The sequence below is a fragment of the Amblyomma maculatum genome, chromosome 2, assembly GCF_055883805.1.
Source record: "Amblyomma maculatum isolate TAMU_Amacu chromosome 2, ASM5588380v1, whole genome shotgun sequence".
NCBI classification, from domain to species: Eukaryota; Metazoa; Arthropoda; class Arachnida; order Ixodida; family Ixodidae; genus Amblyomma; species Amblyomma maculatum.
This window is the reverse complement of record NC_139345.1, coordinates 2,170,358-2,189,614: the sequence shown is the minus strand read 5'-3', so window position 1 is coordinate 2,189,614 and position 19,257 is coordinate 2,170,358. Positions and strand designations below refer to the sequence as shown.

General features: G+C 45.3%; 2 protein-coding genes across 2 annotated transcripts; one reads left to right on the top strand and one right to left on the bottom strand.

The window, feature by feature from the left end:
* Positions 1 to 1,859: 1,859 nt before the first annotated feature.
* On the bottom strand, positions 1,860 to 4,037 carry LOC146197829 (aminopeptidase N-like). The gene has a single exon (XM_084591818.1). The coding sequence runs from the start codon at positions 4,035 to 4,037 to the stop codon at positions 1,860 to 1,862; it is 2,178 nt and encodes a 725-aa protein (XP_084447944.1).
* A 594-nt stretch (positions 4,038 to 4,631) lies between these two features.
* LOC146197828 (thyrotropin-releasing hormone-degrading ectoenzyme-like) lies at positions 4,632 to 11,732 on the top strand. Its single transcript, XM_084591817.1, has 2 exons — positions 4,632 to 6,370; positions 11,396 to 11,732. The coding sequence occupies exons 1-2, from the start codon at positions 4,632 to 4,634 to the stop codon at positions 11,730 to 11,732; spliced, it is 2,076 nt and encodes a 691-aa protein (XP_084447943.1).
* Positions 11,733 to 19,257: the final 7,525 nt, after the last annotated feature.

Sequence of the window (19,257 nt, the reverse complement as noted above, 5' to 3'; positions counted from 1 at the left end):
AACCGAAAAAATGGATCGCGGACGCTTTTAAACCACTGCGATATGGCACCAGTGGGGAGCTTACATGTCACGCGCCATTTTGGACATATAGGCTCTCCAGGCACCAGTGTTAAACATATCAGAGGGCATCGCTCTACAACACGTTGCGAAGCAGCTAGCCTGTCACGGTATCAATTAGACACCATATCGGGGGAAGAAAAGAGCTCTCAGTAATAAAGTGCTTTTTAAAATATACACTTTCAGGCAGTAACCTTTCGAACTCCTAGCAACTGCACTGCCGGTAATGTACGTTGCAATGACCGAACAGAATCCGCACACCTCCGCGAAGACATCCTCCACCGCGCACATGCAATTTCAGAATGTTCACACCAAGTTTGCTCCACTACGAAACCAGAAGGAAGGGATTTAATTAAAACCGGACAAAAAAGTAAACGAGAAATGACTACCTGTTGAAATGTTTTATTGGTTTTATGTAATAAAAAAGTACGGGTATTTGTGTTTCACTAAATTTGCTTTCTAATTTTATGGAACATCGTCAAGCATCATTGCGAGGATCGTTCGGAGGTGCCGTCTATGTAAGAAAAATCAATACGAAATCAGCATACCGTAAAGTATAGCTGGTTATAATAGAGCGAGCAGTAATGAGTCGAGAGCGCAACATGACAAGGCAAAGCATACAGGACATGTAGAGTTAAAATGACATCATAAAGTGCACACGTATATCATGTCACCGGGAGCAGTTAGGAGTTTTCCACAACGTCTAACTCAGTGACGCCGTTAATGCTGGAAAGAAAACATTCAAGCAGGCTCAGACAAAAACTGATCACATCTTCATGCTGGTTTTTGTTTTCGAAATATTAGAGAGATTTTTCTTGCCCAAGGAAACTTACAAACGTAGACGTATACCAGTTTACAGGACGCTTCCTGCGCACGAGCATTGACATAGGTGGGTGAAGTTGCGGCCACTGCACCTGCGCAGGATGTGTCCGGTAAACCATTATATGTCTACATTAGTACGTCTTCGGTAAGTTAAAACTGCTTAAAAAAAAGTTTCATTGGGGGAGGAAAATCGGGTCTTGCCAGGCTAGTCCGCCTGTTCGACCATATGCTCATCTCACTGCCATTTTATTTCGTAAAGGCTGCCTATGACGGCAGGCGCAATAATGTGAAGTTTCTGCGCAATACGAGGGAGCAGAAAGCTAACAGACAGCATCAACCGAGCGGCAAACAGCGAGTGTATTTAACAAGACCGGAGAACCCTTGAGCGTGAAAAAAACACCTGAAGTATCAAGAACTGAAGGAGCTTTCGGAAAAATGCAGCCTGAGGTCACCTTTACTTGCTTCCTCTTGTTTCACCTTGGGTTAATTCTCATAGGTTTCATTCCGTAGTAATGCATTAAAAATAAATGAGAAGGGAGCGTACATCCTTGGTGCTGGCATTCTCGCTAAAAAAACGGACAACAAAAATCGCTAATATTTCGACAGCTTTGTTCACAGACTTGCGATAAATGATGCGAACATAGACATTGCTTGGCCTTTTCGCTGCACTAACAATCTTGAAGTATGTCAAATCATTAATTATTACTCTAATAAACGGTTATGGAAATTCACAACGAAACCAATAAACTGCCACGGCCGCTCAATGGCAAGTGCGCCTCCATTGAGAGGCCGTTAAACTGCATTCAAACCTAGGTCCAAAAAACCTTATTAAACTCGCCACACACCAAACTACTACACACCATATTACCAGCAAGCATTTTGAGCTTGTACAACGAGCTGATGATATCCAACTTTAAAGGAATTCTTATAAATCACACCTAGTGTTTAACCACGTGGCGTATACGTCGCTACAGATATACTCATTTATAAAGCTCCGCTTGCTGGCCACAGAACTTTTGAAAAGGGCAGCAGTGCTTGACTAAACGTTCTTGCAAGAGACGATTGGCGAATCCATGCTTCAAACTCTCCATGCCGCGAAAAGGTTTAGAGCAGAACTCCTCGTTCAATCGCCTCCAGTCCAGCACGCCGCTGGCCTTCCAAGTGTCCTGCCACTGGTAAGGAACACTGGCAGCCAGTTCAAGGTATATCATTAGTGGTAACCAAGCGTCCTCCGACGGAAGATATTTAATGGCTTGGGCAAAGTAAGCTGGCAAAATGCGGCCGCTCAGAGCCTCGTAGAAGAAATTGTCGATGAGCATGGCTCTTTGAACGGGCGTGAAGGCAGTGTGGTTCTTATTAAGCTGCTCCGTAAGAAGCGAAGAGTCTATAGGACTGTACAGGACACGAAAGTAGCCGATGTCATCGGCGTTAAGAAGAATCCAGTCGCTGGGAGCGGTGGCAGGAACATGGAAATTCTGAGACGGAGCAGTCAACCAGGCAACGAATTCAGCTTGCTCGGTGCCACTCTGAGCAGTTACCATCACAGGGAGGGCATGCACAGAGGGGTAGAAAGCGCTGTACAGATTCCAAAATTTGTCCTGTGTCATCATCAAAGATGTCGCGCTTGTACGTCGAACTGTAATTAGCGGGTATGAGGGCTCCGAGAGCCAAGTTGACAAATTCGTCCACAGGAGATAGGAAGGGTCCATGGACTTCAGAGCATCTTCAGTGTTTGCTATCTTGTGCGCGAAAGTTCTAAATAAGTGGGTGATGCCATCAGACAAGCTTGCGGACGGAAGCCTACGCTCATACATGCGCAGCACTCCAAACGCTTTCCAGATGGTGGGGGTCACGTAAAGTTGGTGCTTTTCAGTATGAACCCTGTGTTTGATGGGCCTCGGGTCCAGGTAGAAGCGCTTCGAACTAAGCACATGGTATGCTACAAGGTCCTCGATGCCCCACGTCGGATACAGAACGCTCAAAACCTTGTACACGTAATAAACGGTGAACGTGGCCGACAGCCAGTGGTCTTCGCCCGGCATAACGACCAGGGCGTCGAACCACATGGAGATCACGTCACCAGCAAGCGAAACGACGCAGTTGTTTGTCACGTTGAGGTAACTGTGAGTCAGCGAGCAGGCCCGCTGCTTGATGTCGACCAACGCCACGCACCACTTGGTTGAAACAATTTCGTCCAGTGCCGTAAGGACCACGATATGGAGCGTCTTGCACGGGAAATTGACTCCCAGCTCTTTCTCGGAAACGCTCACGATGTGGCTTGCAAGTTCTGTGATCCCTACGAATCCAGGCGACCAGATACTGACCTTGCCTTCCGTGACACTGCTAAGGTTGGTCACCACTAGAGCCAGCTGATCAGGCGAAATGCTAGCGGTTCTCTGAAAGACACAGAGCACCTGGTCGCCAGCTACGGTGTCGTTGCAGCTGATGGCATCTGCGGAAGAAATAGCCACAAACGAATTGGGCCGAATGACGTGCACGTCAAAAGTACTCCTTTCTGTTTCTCGGTCGAAACACGGAAACAGTTTGCGAGCACTTCCAACTTTGGCGAAAGTCCACGCTGTCACATTCTTTGTCGGGTCGTCACCGTCCGGATAGCTGTCCATGAACAGCAGGTTCTGCTCGTCCTGCCTCATTATGCCACTAAAGGACACTGTAAGGTTGTAGCGGCTCCCTGACTGAATAACACCGTAAGCAATACTGAACTTTAGTATCTCAGAGACAGCATTTGCGGTGAATGTGACGTCAATGTTGGTCCCACTCTCGTCATGCATAGAGACCCTCTTTATGTGCAAGTCCCTCGAATGCATAGTTATCAGAGACGTGTCGTGGGTGCACTTCAGAACCACATTCACTTCTCCAAGAAAATTCTGCTGCACGAAATTTGGCGCTATGTGCAGATCGTAGTGAATAGAGTGAACGGAAAAATCTTCATTCGATGCCATCGAGGAGCCTCGAAGCTTACCGCGCACTCCCTTGGAACGGATAGGAAAGGCCAGAAGGACGATAGTGAATATAGCCAACGGCACGACTGTGGCGCAAGCTGTGCATTTGATGATGACCCACACGTATCTGAATGTGGTTCGCTTGGGGCCAGACAAGTCCGTCTGCAAACTCCGCTCACCGTCATCGGCCGTCATATCATCTTCTTTCCTGTACTGTTCAATACTGAGGAAATTCGCATCACTGCTATCGACATCTAAAGTGAAAAAAGAAAATGGTTCTAGTATTATTATTTTTATTGAAATGATAATCCCACGACCCCTATCTCCGGGCAGTATACACCGGTTTGGTTGTTATACTGATTTCGCGACCGAATTCACCTTTCTGACGTATTCTGGTCTCTCTCTTCACAGTCCCAATAGGTCCTCTGCTGTGATGCCCGCGTGAGCACGCGCCGAGTAGCTTAAAGAGGATGAGGAAGAAACATGTTATGCCCTTAACCCGGAAACCATTTACTAAGGTTGCAAAGAATTCACCGTCAAGTCGTCATTATGATGGAACCGCTAAACGCTATAGCCCGGCTTACTGACGGCGCAGGTGAAGAGACCTCGACGGAGCAACTGTGCCAGACGTCAGGTTCATCCTGCACGGAGTACGACTCCCGCAGTTTACGTCGTCGCCATTTCTGCTCGCTTAGGGCCGACTTCTTTTTCCCGTGTGCCTTTAGCCTTCTAGGCGTCGCTACCACCACGGCTTTCTTGGTATCCCTATGGCTCCACGTGCTGGCCCGCATGAAAGCGTCGTCACAGACTCCGCCCGCGCACGCCCGCGCCTCGAAGCTGGACCTGGCTGCCCACCACTACGACATACGCCTCGAGACCGACTTGGCTGTCGCCTTCTCCGGCAAGCTGACCGTGCACGTGACGTGCCAACGCGTCAACCAGTTCATTACCTTTCTCTCGAGGAACCTCAATGTCAGCAAGGTAAGCGTGCGGCCACGAGTGGGCTATGCCAGTGGCTCGGACGCTGCCGTGCTGGCCGACTGGCAAGCTCCCTTCGTCACTTTCAAGCTCAACTGGAGCCTGGAGCCTTCGGCAGACTACCTCGTTTCGGCGCTCTTCACTGGGGGAATTCACAGTGGTGAACACCGCAGATGGCCACCAGGAATGTATCGAGAAGTGAGAGACTCTTACACGACTGTGTCGTCTTTCGTCGATCACCCTCACGTGGCCGCGTTCTTCCCTACCGTCCAGAGCACTAAACTCAGACCAAGCTTCAGCCTGTCCGTGCTCAAGGCCAATGCGAGCGTCGCGGTTCTTTCCAGCTGGGATCGGCTGAAGGATACCCAAGGGCAGGATGGGCACACATACAGCGTCTTCGAGAGGACGGCACCGATTGCTCTCCACCAGGTCACCGTAGCCGTCACTAACTTGCCCAAGGCAACCGATGGTTTCACGACGCTGCATGTCCACGCAGTCAACATGGCGCGGCTGCAACACCTACTCGAGTTCTGCACCAACGTTGTCGAGCTGGCGGTGGAAGCCACGGGTATATCGTTTCCAAACAAGGCGCTCGATATTTTGGCTCTCCAGAGGTTCCCTCGTGCATGCTACTCCACCTGGAAGCTAGTCGTCTTAAGGTCTGGCACATTCAAGGAAGCGGCCGGGGGAAGAATGCACACGAACCTCGGCCGACCTTACCTGCGTCTGACCATAGAGCTCCTCAGCACATGGTTCGGGAGCTTGATCAGCGTCAGCCCATGGTTGGACAATGGCCTAGCCGTCCTTTACGCCATCAAAGTTCTCAAGCTGGCAAAGCCTCAATGGCTACTGGACGACATTCTTCACTTGTACCGATTCGTCGCGCTGTCCATCGTCGATCTGGGCCCGACTCATGAGAAAGTGCTGTACGACTACGAGTTGCCAGTCAGCGCCGTCTCCCTTCTGGCCATGTTTCGAGCTGCTATCGGCCAGGAGAGCTTCAAAGCGGCAACCACCAATTTTCTCAAGAAATCGGAACACACAGATATCGCTGAAGGCGACTTTTGGGAGAGCTTGAAGGCATCTAGTTCGGTAGACGATCTAGCCAACTACACGTCCCTCTGGAGGCGTAAGGAGGGCTACCCGCTTCTTACAGTCGTTCGACAAGACGCCGAGACAGTTCACGTTGTGCAGGAGCCGTTCTGTGCGCATAGCTGTCAAAAATCGAGAGTCATGGACGACCAACAACGGACAGCGACTGTCTGGCCAGTCCCTATCACTCTGGCGTATGCCAGCGAGCCAAAAAAGATAGACGTGACGGCTGTAGTTTGGATGATCACTCCAGAGGTGACACTGAAGGCCCCTAACGCCCACTTCGACGACTGGGTGCTGCTCAACGTGGGCAACGAGGGTCTTTACCGCGTAGATTACGAGGACTCCAACTGGAGACAGCTCATCCGCCAGCTGCAGAACGACAGCTCAGTCATCCCCGTGGCGAACAGGGCACAGATTATTGACAACCTATTCCACTTGGCACTCGCTGGTTACAGGCAAGTACTTTCTAATCTATCAATGTAAAATTTTAAGGATCAGCCTGTTTAAGCAACGGCCAGCAGGCGCAATTGCAATATGTCGATGCTTGAATAATGTATGTCATAACCCCCCCATTACAAGAAAAAAAAAACAGCATTGCGGAGTTATGCATGCCAAACCTATGTCAGATGATCGCGAGACGCATTGTAGTGCGCCAACGAATCTGGTATGGTTTACACCGCCCTTAACATAAGTCTCAGTAAAGCACATTTTGTATTTCGCTTTCACCGCATACAGTGAGACCGCCATCAGACTACCAGCACGCCACAGCGATAGCGGAAGAATATTTGGTGCTCAAGATAATTACCAATAGGAGTTATATATTTAAGATATCGTAAATGTCGCTCAAAGTGCAGTGCGTAAGCTTTTTTTTTTTTTTTATGTGTGCGCTCCCCTTCTTTACACTATCATTCACTGAACTCAGGCAAAAAAAGAAAAAAATATTTAAATATCACCAACAGAGTGGGCTTGCACATATGAATAGAAATGAACGCGCTCGTCAAGAACGTTCGAGATGAGCCGGCGAAGCAATCGAGTCGAAATTTCCAATCTAGGGCCTCGGTTTCAGGCAACAGCAGGCTTGAACTCAAGCGAATGTCTAAACATCGGACCGAAAAGAGCGGCTTATTAAGCCAAGATATCAGAGTGCAATGGTTCTTTTTTTATTCTTGCAAACATGCATTTTTATTGCTAACTTTCGTTCCCCAATTATGCCACAGCCCTCAAAACGGGCTAGCAATATGTGTAAATTAATAAATCCATTTAATTTGTCCCCCAGTATACCGCTCCAGCGCGCTAGACAACTCTGCTCATCTATGTACGACTATATTATCTATACAGATGATACAAGCATATTTGCAACCGGTAGTACATGCAATGAGCTCGTTCACAAAGCAAACCATACGCTGGATAATTAAATCAATGGGCTCGTGTAAACAGTTAAAAAATAAACACTGTCAAAACAAAAGCAATGTTATCTAGAAGCAAAAATAAAACTGTTACAGTCGCGATCAACCAGTTCTATTAAACTCAATGTCGATCGAACTCGGGCCTAAGTTCAAGGCGCCAGGTGTCTCTTTGAAGAGAATCTTTCCTGAGACGAGCAAATTTATGCTGTTGCAAGTAAGCTATCTCAGATAATAGGACTCGTTTACCGTCATCGCTACATACTGCCGAAAAATATTATGATGCTAATTTATAATACCTTATCTTCCTCTACAAATAATTATTGCCATTTAGTGGTCCACAATTGAAGAAAGCCTTCAAAAAATATTTTTGCTACAAGAAAGGTTTTTAAGAATTCAACGTTCCAGCCTCCTTTCACACCCAGGAATTACTGTTCATCAAATATGCAGTAATGCCAGTCGCAAAGCTACACAACTATAGAAAATATTGAGTGCCAGTCGCAAAGCTACACAACTATAGAAAATATTGAGTCTGGTTTTTTGGCAACTCTGGCCAATCTGCAATTAAGTGAACCTATCCACATAACTCAGCGAACCATCGCGAGTAAAAACATATAGAACAACACATGGACCAGAAATAATTGAAAACAGATTTAAGGCTACTGAACTGGCTTCACAGCCAGAACATTCGCCTTAATACAATTACCTTCAAATCAATACGTACTATTATTAGTTACTCCTTCAACAATGGTAATTAAAGACATGTTACTTTGTTTGCTTTGTTTGTTTGTTTTTTTTTAGCTGTGTTGTGCGCCCTCTCTGTAAATTGCTTATCTATGTTTTCAGTTATTTGGCCAGTTTCGCCTCATCCTTTCCGTTTGACCCTGTTGTTCAGTACGCTGATCTATATTCGTTGTGAATTCATTATACTGTTATTGCTGTTTTATTGTTGTATTTTTTATTTATTTATTTCTTTATTTATTTTTGTCGCAGAGCTGTTCTGCCACTGTTGCGTGATGCCACTATGGGAGCGTGGGGCTTTGTCAAGGTGTCCTTGAGATATATTTTTCCTCGCGCTTCCAGTGTCATATACACATTGTATGTGATGTAATGCAAATAAACTTCAATTCAATGCAATTCAATGTAAGGATGACAAAGGTAGCGCTCACGCCCCAGATGAAAGGTTGCATATGCATACGCACAGTGTCATGCGAAACCTTTTGGGCCGTTACACAAAATCGAACGCAACACCGACACTGTAATTTTCTTCCGGTGGACATGCGTGAGCCATCCTCCTTTAACGAAGCAGAAAAGACCTCGAATGTTCAAGTCACATTTCCCTGCGCTTGACGCCTCGTTAATCCACATGATATAAGATTTATAAACATATCTATCAAGGAGTATAATTTAACAGCTGCTTTTCAGCATTTGTGAATTGGGTATTTTCAATGCCTCACACATCCACATCGCTCGTTTAAAGCAAATATAGTAACGATAGGTGGGTCTACACCCGCCGTCAAGTATAACACGAGCTCACGAGCGGCATATAGCGGTAAGGTTTCCGAGCTGCCTATTTAACCTCCTTGGCTGATGTTCATTAAAGGACGAGAAAGGACATACATCTGACAAAATATGAGCAGTACAAGCAACGCCGCGACTGAATCGTGGCTCTTAAGATTCTAATCGCGATACTCATATCATCTTCCCTGCTATCAAAGCACGCGTAGACGACGGCTATGCCGACGACGCATCCGCTCGACCAGGCCAAAATGGCGTCCGGAAGCAGCTGCAGCCGCGGTATGGTGGCTAGAAAGATAGCCGCGGTGTTGCGAGACCACCCAAGATCAGAGAAGCGTACAACTTGGTTAAAGCGATGCTTTCTCGATCTGTATCGCACCTGCAAACTTGGGCAGTATACATCACATATGATATCTTGGGGGATAAGTCAGTTCAAACCAAGTATAACCGCAAACAATCAAGCTAAACCATGCAAAACCAGGGCTATATACTAGCGCAGGTTTGAGTGAGTGAGAAGACTATTTACACCGACATGGACTAGCGCAGGACAATTATTTTCCCCAAACCAAACCATCCGGTCTTTTTCCTTTTTTTTTTACGCTGATGAGTGCCAAAAATGATTACTGCCGCTTCTCTTTTACCTGGAGAGAGTTATTTATCTAGGCGATCCTCATCAGCCCAGACAACACACCAACTCCCAGGGACGCCCTGTTTAAATCCCTACCTCCAACATCCTAACAGGGTAACCCGCAGGACGTCCCTGCGAGCTCCCTTCTGGGCTATGTTCGAGCCTCCAAAGGAGGAGCTCCGTGGAACGTTCCATTTACTTGTCCATGTTAAATACATTCCAGAGTAGTTGCAAGGGATCATGCACCTTGTCGCACGAAAGCGAGCGAACAAGAGCCACACAAATTCGCTTGAGATGTCCAAAACAAAAGGCATACTGGACGTCGTCACTATAACTAGAAATTGGCGCCATCTCTGCTACGATGCTCAACAGTTGCTAACTAAATTTCAGTTGCGCTTTTCTAAGAGCCTATTTTTGGGGGGTTGCAACTGATTATTCACTGTGGTTTTTCAGAGCATATGAACAGCGAATGTAAGCTCATAGCTGCATTAGCTGATGTATGGGAATCGGTTTCTTTGGAAAATATTTAAAATGTGGTCACGAAATATGAGAGGCAAGGTTCAATGTGAATCATTTGCGCAAAAAGGGCATATCACCTAACGTGGTGCCCAACTAGCACGTGGCGCCCAACTTCTCCGAAGAACACAAACCAGCTATTAACTAATCGCTTTATTTTTATTGTCGACAAAGAAATGACAAAGCTCAAATAACATAATGTTGCATGTGATCTTGATTAACTGTACTGCTAACAAAATATATAACTATTCAAGAGATTATGTTATATAACTTTGCTCATATGCAGTCTATTGCTTGCACATATCAAGACACCTTCATGGATGAGTATATATAGATGTGCTGGAGCAACCTAGAGATTTCAAGATGGTGACTCCTCTATGCTTTTCAAAATGCGACTGCGTAAGTTTGTAGGTGTAATTTGTCAAGAACCGGAAATTTTGTGCTGTGTTTATTATACATAGATGCGACACCCGGTACATGGCAGAAAACATGTATAGCATGCAGTGTTCAACGCCCCCGAATATTGCTTTGCACATGGGCGTTCGACTACGTACGATGATTCTTAACCAAATACCATTATACACGTTTGAATCGTTAGTTCAACACAAAATAATTATAACTAGGAATGTTGAGAATGGTCAATTCCAGCATGTGGCCTTTCCCGTTGAAATTCAACTTTGACTCAAATTCCTCCCACATCATCCCTTCCCTAATTGTCACAATGCAAATTAAAGATGGCATCTTAAGTCTGCTCATAACACCATGAGCTGATATTTATTTTGAGAACTGGAAACAAACCATTTTTGGAAGACAACATATAATTGCATGCTTTTTACGAGGCATCGCTGGCAGCGCCTAGAATAACAAGCCGAGGAAAATTTTCATAAACAATGTCCCAATAAGCTCCTAAAATACCCCAAAAATGTCCCACCTCGGTAGTTTGGAACGTCCGGAGGAAGTCACTTATTTCATTTGGGGTGGCGTTGGGGATTCTTGTGGGACTTCCCTAGGACATCCGAATATCCCATAATCGGAATCCCTGGGATGTCCCTGGGACGTATGTGTGTTGTCTGGGAGCCAAGTCTCCTTAACATGCAAGCATGCTCAAGGTCAATATTACAAGCATGACGCGAACACGATACATTGCTAAGGTAATTCAACAAGCATTCATTTAAAATGTGGCCTAGAAAACAGCTAATTTAAGCGTATGAACTTCCGCTGGGCATTTTCAGTTTTCTTGCAATAGTTGGCAGAGACATCACCCTAATTTCAATTTCGGGGTATCCCTGGTAAAACCTACTGCCCAAACACCACGGACATGGGTCGACGTCCACACATTCAAATTAACTGTTTATTCGTAGGTATAGCGTCGTCTACGGTTGTGTCAGACAGTGCAGACGAGATTTTCTCCGCAGGACTTTCGACATGTTCTTCGCGTCACTGGTCTACTTGGCGCATGAGCGCGCGACGTTGCCATGGACGCACTTCGTTCGTCTAGCCCGAGCTCTGCCGCGCTCCGCCGTCGCCAACCGCACCGCGTGGTCGGCGCTGAACCGGCGCATCTGCAAGGGAATCGTGTCAGACCTCGGGTCGAACGAGCCGGCGATGCCGCTTGCCCGCAGCGATTTCAAGTACGACGTGCTCCAGTACTGTTGCCAGTTCGGCAACGACAAGTGCCCGGCCTTGTTCCTCATACACCGTCACAATCCCTACCAAAGGGAGGACAACGGCGCCTCCTTTGAGCGAGTATGAGCCGAAGAGCACGCACTGGCTGGGCTTCTTTTTACGCCTGCCTTCGATTTACGCTCACTCCGAGACCAACAAAGTAACACCTCATTTAACAGGGCAATACTAATATACACGAAAAAGTGTTAATTAGAGGCCTTGGCAGTACAAACTGAAGCTTTTATCCAAAGCGATCAATATATAGGAGGTATATAGAAACAAACAAACAAAGAATACACTCGTTATTTCGGTCACATGTTTGCAACTGTAAATATGCGTGCATTTCGAATAAACTGCGGCATTCATGCCCTACGTTATAGTGAACTAGAATATCAGTTCGCGGGTTTTCTTTAGACCTTGGAAAAACGCTACACGTAGGCTTTCTTTGCCGGAAATAATGGAATGGGGGTTTCAGAAGGTGCTCAACTACGCAAATAAAATTTATTGTGTAAAGACAATACTTCTTAAATTATAACATCTTAATTATTAATTAGCTACTTGCAAAATGAAAAAAAAAAATGCCTGTGGTTTGCCAGATGGCTGGCAGCTGTGTACAAGTGGTTTATCTGGCCTATCTCAAGCGTTCTATTTTTCATCCCTTCGCTAAAGTTAGCTTGGACAATATCAAATGCATGTACAGCCTTTATCAAAAATTTACAGCCCAGGGGTTGTACTCCCGAGTGATACTGATCGTAATGCATTCCCAGGTTTCCATATTTGCTGAAGGCAATAAGATTTTTCGTCCTACCCTCTCCAATGGCTAGGACTTCCACGATTATTACAGAAGTCATATTATACGGCATAAAAGCAAACCCTCTGGGCTGTAAAGTTTTGATAAAGGCTGTACGCCTTCCTACGAATATCATCTCATCAGGCGTTAGAACGATGGCACGCTGACATAACCTTTAAGTGCGTTAGCAATAATAAGCCCTCTGTATATAATATCTCTGCCTACTCTGTCATTGCATGTTTTGTCTGTATAGTAGCAATGCAGCATAACCTCCTTCATTGCCTTGTTAGCATCTAGAGCTGCAAACTTTCCAGCCATTAACTTTATATTGCGTCAGACGGGACATAATAGTGCGCATTGTTTTTCATGTTACGCTTGCGCAAAGTATAATGGCAACTGGAACTGATCAGGCGAGTTGTGCACTTGCATATCAATGCTGACACTCACAGGACAAAGGGCTCATGTGGCCAGATTTCCAACACGGGAACGACCAGGCTTGAGAAAGCGCACTACATCATAAACCTTGTGTACGGCCGAGGTTGTCGAAAATGGCGCAGATTGAGAAATCTAGTGCTTCGAGTTCGTCATTCGTCTCTCGCTCTCCATGTCAACTACACATAGTCTGCCAAGCTACAGTGCCATAGCCAAGTCGAAGCGCACCAACCGGGGTGCTGAAGTATTAGGAATCGAACCTTTTTTACTCCCTGCCTCACGCACAGCTCTTGAAGAATTTTAAGGATTGTATTGTCAAAGATAACGACGAACGTGACTTCATTAGCAGGTGTGGTGTCTCAGTGGAGAGTTTTCTTGAACTTCTATCCTTTTACCTGCGTTCCACCTTTGTTGGATGGGGTGAAAAGGTTTTCGTCCAACGGTCCGGTGTTTGTATTGGATCTCGAGTAGCCCCTGTGCTAAGTGACATTTTTCTCAGCAGGATGGACATGACTTTGCAAAGGGATCTGAATGGCATAGCTGTGAGAGTGTTTCGTTATGTAGATGACTTTTTGGTGTTTTTGAATCAAGGATCCCCCAGAAGTGTCACTGATGTAATTAAGATTTTCAAAGAGAGGGGCCAGGGTCTAGGTTTCACTTTTGAGCTACCGGACTCTGGTTCGATACGGTTTCTTGATTTGCAGGTCTTATGCCATGAGACAGGGGTGTGTTGGGAGTACAGTCCAAGAACAGCTAAGCCGCTCCTAAGCTACAATTCAGGTCATTCAAAGTTGGTAAAGGCAGGCATAGCGACTTCTTGTCTCAAAGCTTCTTTGGTGAAGTCTTGCTCCCATAGGGTCGAAGCCAGCTTCCAGGAGCAAGTTAAAAGGCTTAGAGACGCTGGGTTTCCGGATCTTACGTTGGCACAAGTATCGGAAAGGTTAATGAATACGGGTTTAAATTTTGCAAAAGAGTCTGATAAAGTTAGAGAGAAGGCAAGAATTATGGGGATTCCGTACTTACACGGAATTTCTCACCGTTTGAAAAAGGTTGGTGAAAGATACGGTTTAAAAGTACTTTTCACAGCTAAAAATAAGCTGGGAAACATCTGTAGTGCAGTGCGAAGGAAGCTGGATTCAAAAGGCGCCCAGACGAGGATGAAGTGCACAGTAGCGCACAGGAAACCGCTCATCGACTGCGACACGGCTGTGGTTTATTCCATCCCGCTTTCATGTGGAAAATCTTACATTGGTCAGACAGGCCGTTGTATTAATGAGCGCTTGTTTGAACACCGCAGATCAGTTAAAGGAGCTGTGTTGTCCAACCTTGCCGCTCATTGCCGGGAGTGTAAAGATTGTTTCCCCCAATTGAACAGGACCACTATCTTGTTCAGTCACCCTGATCGGATATGCAGAGAGCTGGTCGAGGCGTTTCTGATAAATAAAGAGTTCGACGCGTGCGTAGCTACACCTTCTGTTAATCTTGAAGAAAAAGAGATTCACGCTCTCGGTGGATATTTAGCGATGAAGTGTTAGCGGGTGTTTGTCATGTGGGAGGTTGTTAGGTTTGTTGTGTTGAAGTGTTTAATCCTGACTTTGCGCGCGCGCACTGTTTCTAAAAGGGGCACCGCGGTGGTTTTCACGTGTCTCGTCTTGATTTTATCTGGGTTGGTTCCTATATAACTACACCTTTCTACGAATAAAAATTCAGTTGTTAGAAAGCGCTTGTGTCGTCTCCTGTTCCTTTTAGTCCTGTGTTTTCGCGCTGCTTTAAGATGAACCTATAATTGTTTCTCCTTGCATGAAAACGTGTTTCTTTGACGTATCTACGAAACCGGGTACACGCCGAAATCCCGCCCACATCGCTTCGCCTGTTCGAAGCCAGCTGAACTCGCCTTCTCGTTTTGCTTCTTTTCTTCTCACGGTGCCTTAAAGTGGTTTATTACCTGCTTCGTTTTTCTTAGTGCCTTCTAGTCATGACAGTAGAATGTGTAACTGCTACATACACGCAACCATTCCATTTTTTAAGGAGATAGCCTTGAATGGCTCATGTTCGTCGCTCCGTAATTCTTTCGCTAGGCGGTAGCTGGCAGCTGACATGGCTGAGCACTAACTGGATGCAGCTAGGGGTTCCTAACATTACGCTTAGCAGGAGCTGTCAACTCGGGCCTCATCCTTTCACATGGCAGGGTATCAGAATCAGCCTTACAATATGCAGGTTGCATTCATGTTATTCCTAGGCCACGCAGGTACCTTCATAGGGTTCGGTTTAGGCGGGTATTTATATGTTGGCTAATAGCTTGCGCTATTGCGTCATCGCGAAGGTGGGAGTGAAAACAGAGAAAGAGGTGCCGTAGTGGAAGGCTTCAGGCCACCACGCAATAGAGGCAATAGAGGATATTTCGCCTCTTTTAGACATTTAGAATATATCTTTAGGATTTCTGTAAGGTGTATCTTAAGACGTCTTGTAGCTTAAAAATGTGGGTGCATTAATTTAACTAGAAAACAACTACAAGATGTACCAAGACTTGCAAAATATATCTAGGAGTGTGCACCCCTCTTGCGGCCGCCAGGCAAAGCACGATTGACAGGGCTAGTAAGAGGTTTCCCCCCATTCCACACAGTAGCGTGTAGGGAAAGATTCGAGTCATCTGGGGACACACATTAATTGGAACTTCTCCCCAACCCAGTCGTTGCGCTTGTGGCGAGCTAGGGGAGGTGAGTACAATACAAGTGCGTGAATTTTCGAGGGCTTAGAACATGCTAGCACTGGACGCAATTATTTTGCACCAGTTCCCCACGTCGATGAAACAAGGTACGTCGTTTCGTGGAAAACCACGTTCAGCGAACTTCTCCCTATTTTCACCTGGAATCCTGGCGAAAATGGCAACCGAGGAGCCTAGGCTTCGCGTATGAGCAGTGATATTACTTGAAAAATGTCGTTAGCAGTGTGTGCTATGGACATTTCGCATGATATCAAATGCATTATCAAATGCTTTGGCAAGGTCGACCCCAAGTATGGTTCGTGTATAGCGAGTTTTTGAATCAAGGACGTGCTTTAGCTGGAGGAATACAATTTGGGTGGCTAGACCCGGACAAAAACCAAACATTACAGCGGGCAGGAGCTCCCTTTTCTCGGGGAAACTGCAGAGTCGTGCATGAATCACATGCTCAAGAAATGAGGGAAATGGCAGAAATAGGTCGGAGATTGATGGGGAAAAGTGGCTTGCCTGCATGATATTGGCATGGACTACTTTGGCCTTTTCCAGTTGGTCGGCAATTGTGCCTTATTACCAGCATTCATTAAATTAGTTGGTTAAGACAGTTATGGAGAAGATGATACTTCATTAGTAGCTGAGTGTCCAAATGTTACCACTGAGCCAACACATCGGGTCTAGCACTTTCCCTATTCATGGCAAGTGCACAGCAATCAGACACACGAGCACACTTGCACGTGGTGCTTATAAAGTTTTGCGGCATTTGATTTTTGCCATATAAAAGGGGCTACAGCCTGCCTTGTTGGAAGCACATGGGTCGGGACATTTTTGCTGCACTCAGCTATAGTTCCCCCCTCACACCAGAGCGTTTCGAGCAATATTCGTAAAATTAATCATTTAATGTTGACTAATTATTGCAATATTAGAAAGATTCATCAATGCTGACTAATTAATCATGCAAGCAGAACGTAAAACGTGTAGTCCAAATAAATCCTAAAGCATTTTCTGCAAAATTACCTAGAAAAGTGTAAATGATGATGATAATAAATTCTCTGCATGCATTTTGTGCACATTTCAGTTTATTGTTTACAGATATTCTTTGCATATTTACAAGGCCTCAACCACAACCAATAATTTAACAGCAAAAGCTTTTAAAAAAACAGCACTAACCCTCTGAATACAGCCTTATAAACAAAATGCTCATATACACACAGCCCTCTTTAGCATAACAACAGTGTGGTCATAAAAAGAGACAGAAGCAAAAATAAACAAACAAAACATTGTTTATATACATACATACACAATTAAGACAAAAGAATGCCCATAGGCACTGCATACTCTGCAAAGAACAAACAGCAACTGCTGTTCAAAGGTGTCCCGCGTGCATGTGTCATCGAAGTATAGTCACGAGCAGCAAAAATTTATGGTGTGCATGTGCCCCCCAAAAAACCTCACTGCAGCACTTCAAGAAGGCCGAATCGCCAGGTATTGACATGAACAGATGAAGCAAGCATGTCTTCTCAATCTTGCGATCATTTCTGACAAGTGGCTAATTTTTCTTTTGTATACACATATGTCGTAAACTATTCCTGGTGAATGTTTCATGAATAGGAGGCTACCATATCCAGCGAGTGCGTCCTCAGAAGGACAGCTACAACACGGCAGTCAAGTTCATTAAATAAGCTCAGTATACGTGCAAATACAAGCTATATACAAAATGATACTTCAAAATTACAAAAATGCAGTATAAGAAACTGAAAACTGGATATAATGCCAGTGTCATATATGTGCTTATATACATGGCAAAACTAAAGATGCCTAACGGTGGGGAAGAGAAAGAAAGGCTATAACAGTAAAGTGAGGTGATACTAACATCACATATTGTTCCAACTTTTTACAAGCCAATCCAACGCACAAGTGCAAAAGACAAACACACAAAAGAGCATTTATCAAAAGCACAACTAAATGAACTGTGAAGAGCATTGTTGCAAAAAGTACACACTTTCAATGCCACATTTTTAATCATGAACTTCTGATGGCGTCACCGGCGAGAGTGTGTCAAAAATGTAGCTTGTTTTATGAGCATGTCAAATGTGCATCATCAGCTGCACCTGCTAATTCAAATGAGACAAAGACAAGAAGGAATGTGAATCAACAGGACTGGCACCAGGAATGACTCCAGTACTGTTGGTTTACGTTTATGAACTATGAACTACCTACCATTAAATAAGTCTAATTCTGATTATTTGCTATTATACTACGTGCAAAAAGCACAGAGTTAAAGGGAAGCTGAAATGCTTTTTTGACAATTTCCTGAGATGCGGGCATTAGAATATATGAAAGTTGTAGATTAAGCCCACGAAATGGTTTCGAGCTACCATATAAAGTTGTGACGTATTCTATTAAATCTGCGACAATTTTTAGGCTCCTCCTCACAGCATTGCAGCAGTGTGGTGAAACTAGACAATGGCGTCATTATGGGTGAGATTGAGTTTCAACATCTTTCCCCCAACTCTTTCTGCAAGTCACCTGATACCGCTAAACGATGCCTCGCGACCTTCACCTTCGTTGGTGTTGATCTTTTTCCTCAGAGCAAACATTTCCAAATTGAGAGAACTTCTTGTTGGGCTAGCTGGTGTCTAGTCATTAAAAGTTAAAGGCGCCAAAACAACATGCACACACACAAGAAAGAAGAGCTGGACAGAGCACCACTCACAACTGATTTATTATGCAGGAAAAAGTACATATATATCACTGCCGGCACATGCGCAAGGAACACATTCAGCATCATGTCATATAAGATAAGCTATGTTCAAGAAACGCTTTCTCTGCATTGTACATATTGATCGACGTGTTACTGACGCACAAATTACCTTCCTTTCCGATATAAAATGCTTCAATTAGCTCTCTGGCCATCGTATTGCCACTCCTTGCAAGAATCCGCACATCAGAAAAACATGGTTTACAAGTGCCTGAAGGGCAGGATCTGATATGTTTCGGAATATTAGGGGCATCTTTATTTTGCTCTACGTTACGTTCATGTTCCCGGATTCGCTCATTAACACATCGCCCGGTTTGTCCGATGTAGGAGCAACCGCAAGAGAGGGGAACTTCATACACAACCCCTTCAGCACATTTTATGAATTGTCGCCCATGCCTCGTCCCACAGCCTCTTTCCTTTTTGCTATTCAAGGGCAAAGGCTTCTGAGCTTCAGAGGAGCCAAAAAGACGAGTGGCACCTTATGCCTGCTCGTAACTTTCTTCAAGTTGTGGGCCAACCTGTGAATTGCCTGACAATAATCTTTTACAGTTTTTAGATCTAAACATTGAGTTCTGTAAGGATCAGGTGTGTTGGTCTTATGTTCCACGTGTAAAAAAGGGGCTTCTGCCATTTGACTCCTCGCATTGAAAACTAGTAAAAAGGGGGTATTGCTTCGCTTTGTCTCGAGTCTGCACTAAGGAAGTCATGCGTGCACAAGATGCGTCGGAGTTTTGAAAACCGATTGGCTAGGCTGGCTTCAGCCGGGTTCCCTGGTTCGGTCATGGCATAGGTCGCCGAGAGCCTCTTACAGAAGTTGAAGAAGAAGGCAAAGAGAGTAGGGGGGGAGGTCCCTCGAGAAGAGGTGAGACCGGTGGCCGTGCCGTATGTGCACAAGTTGGCCCACAACTTGAAG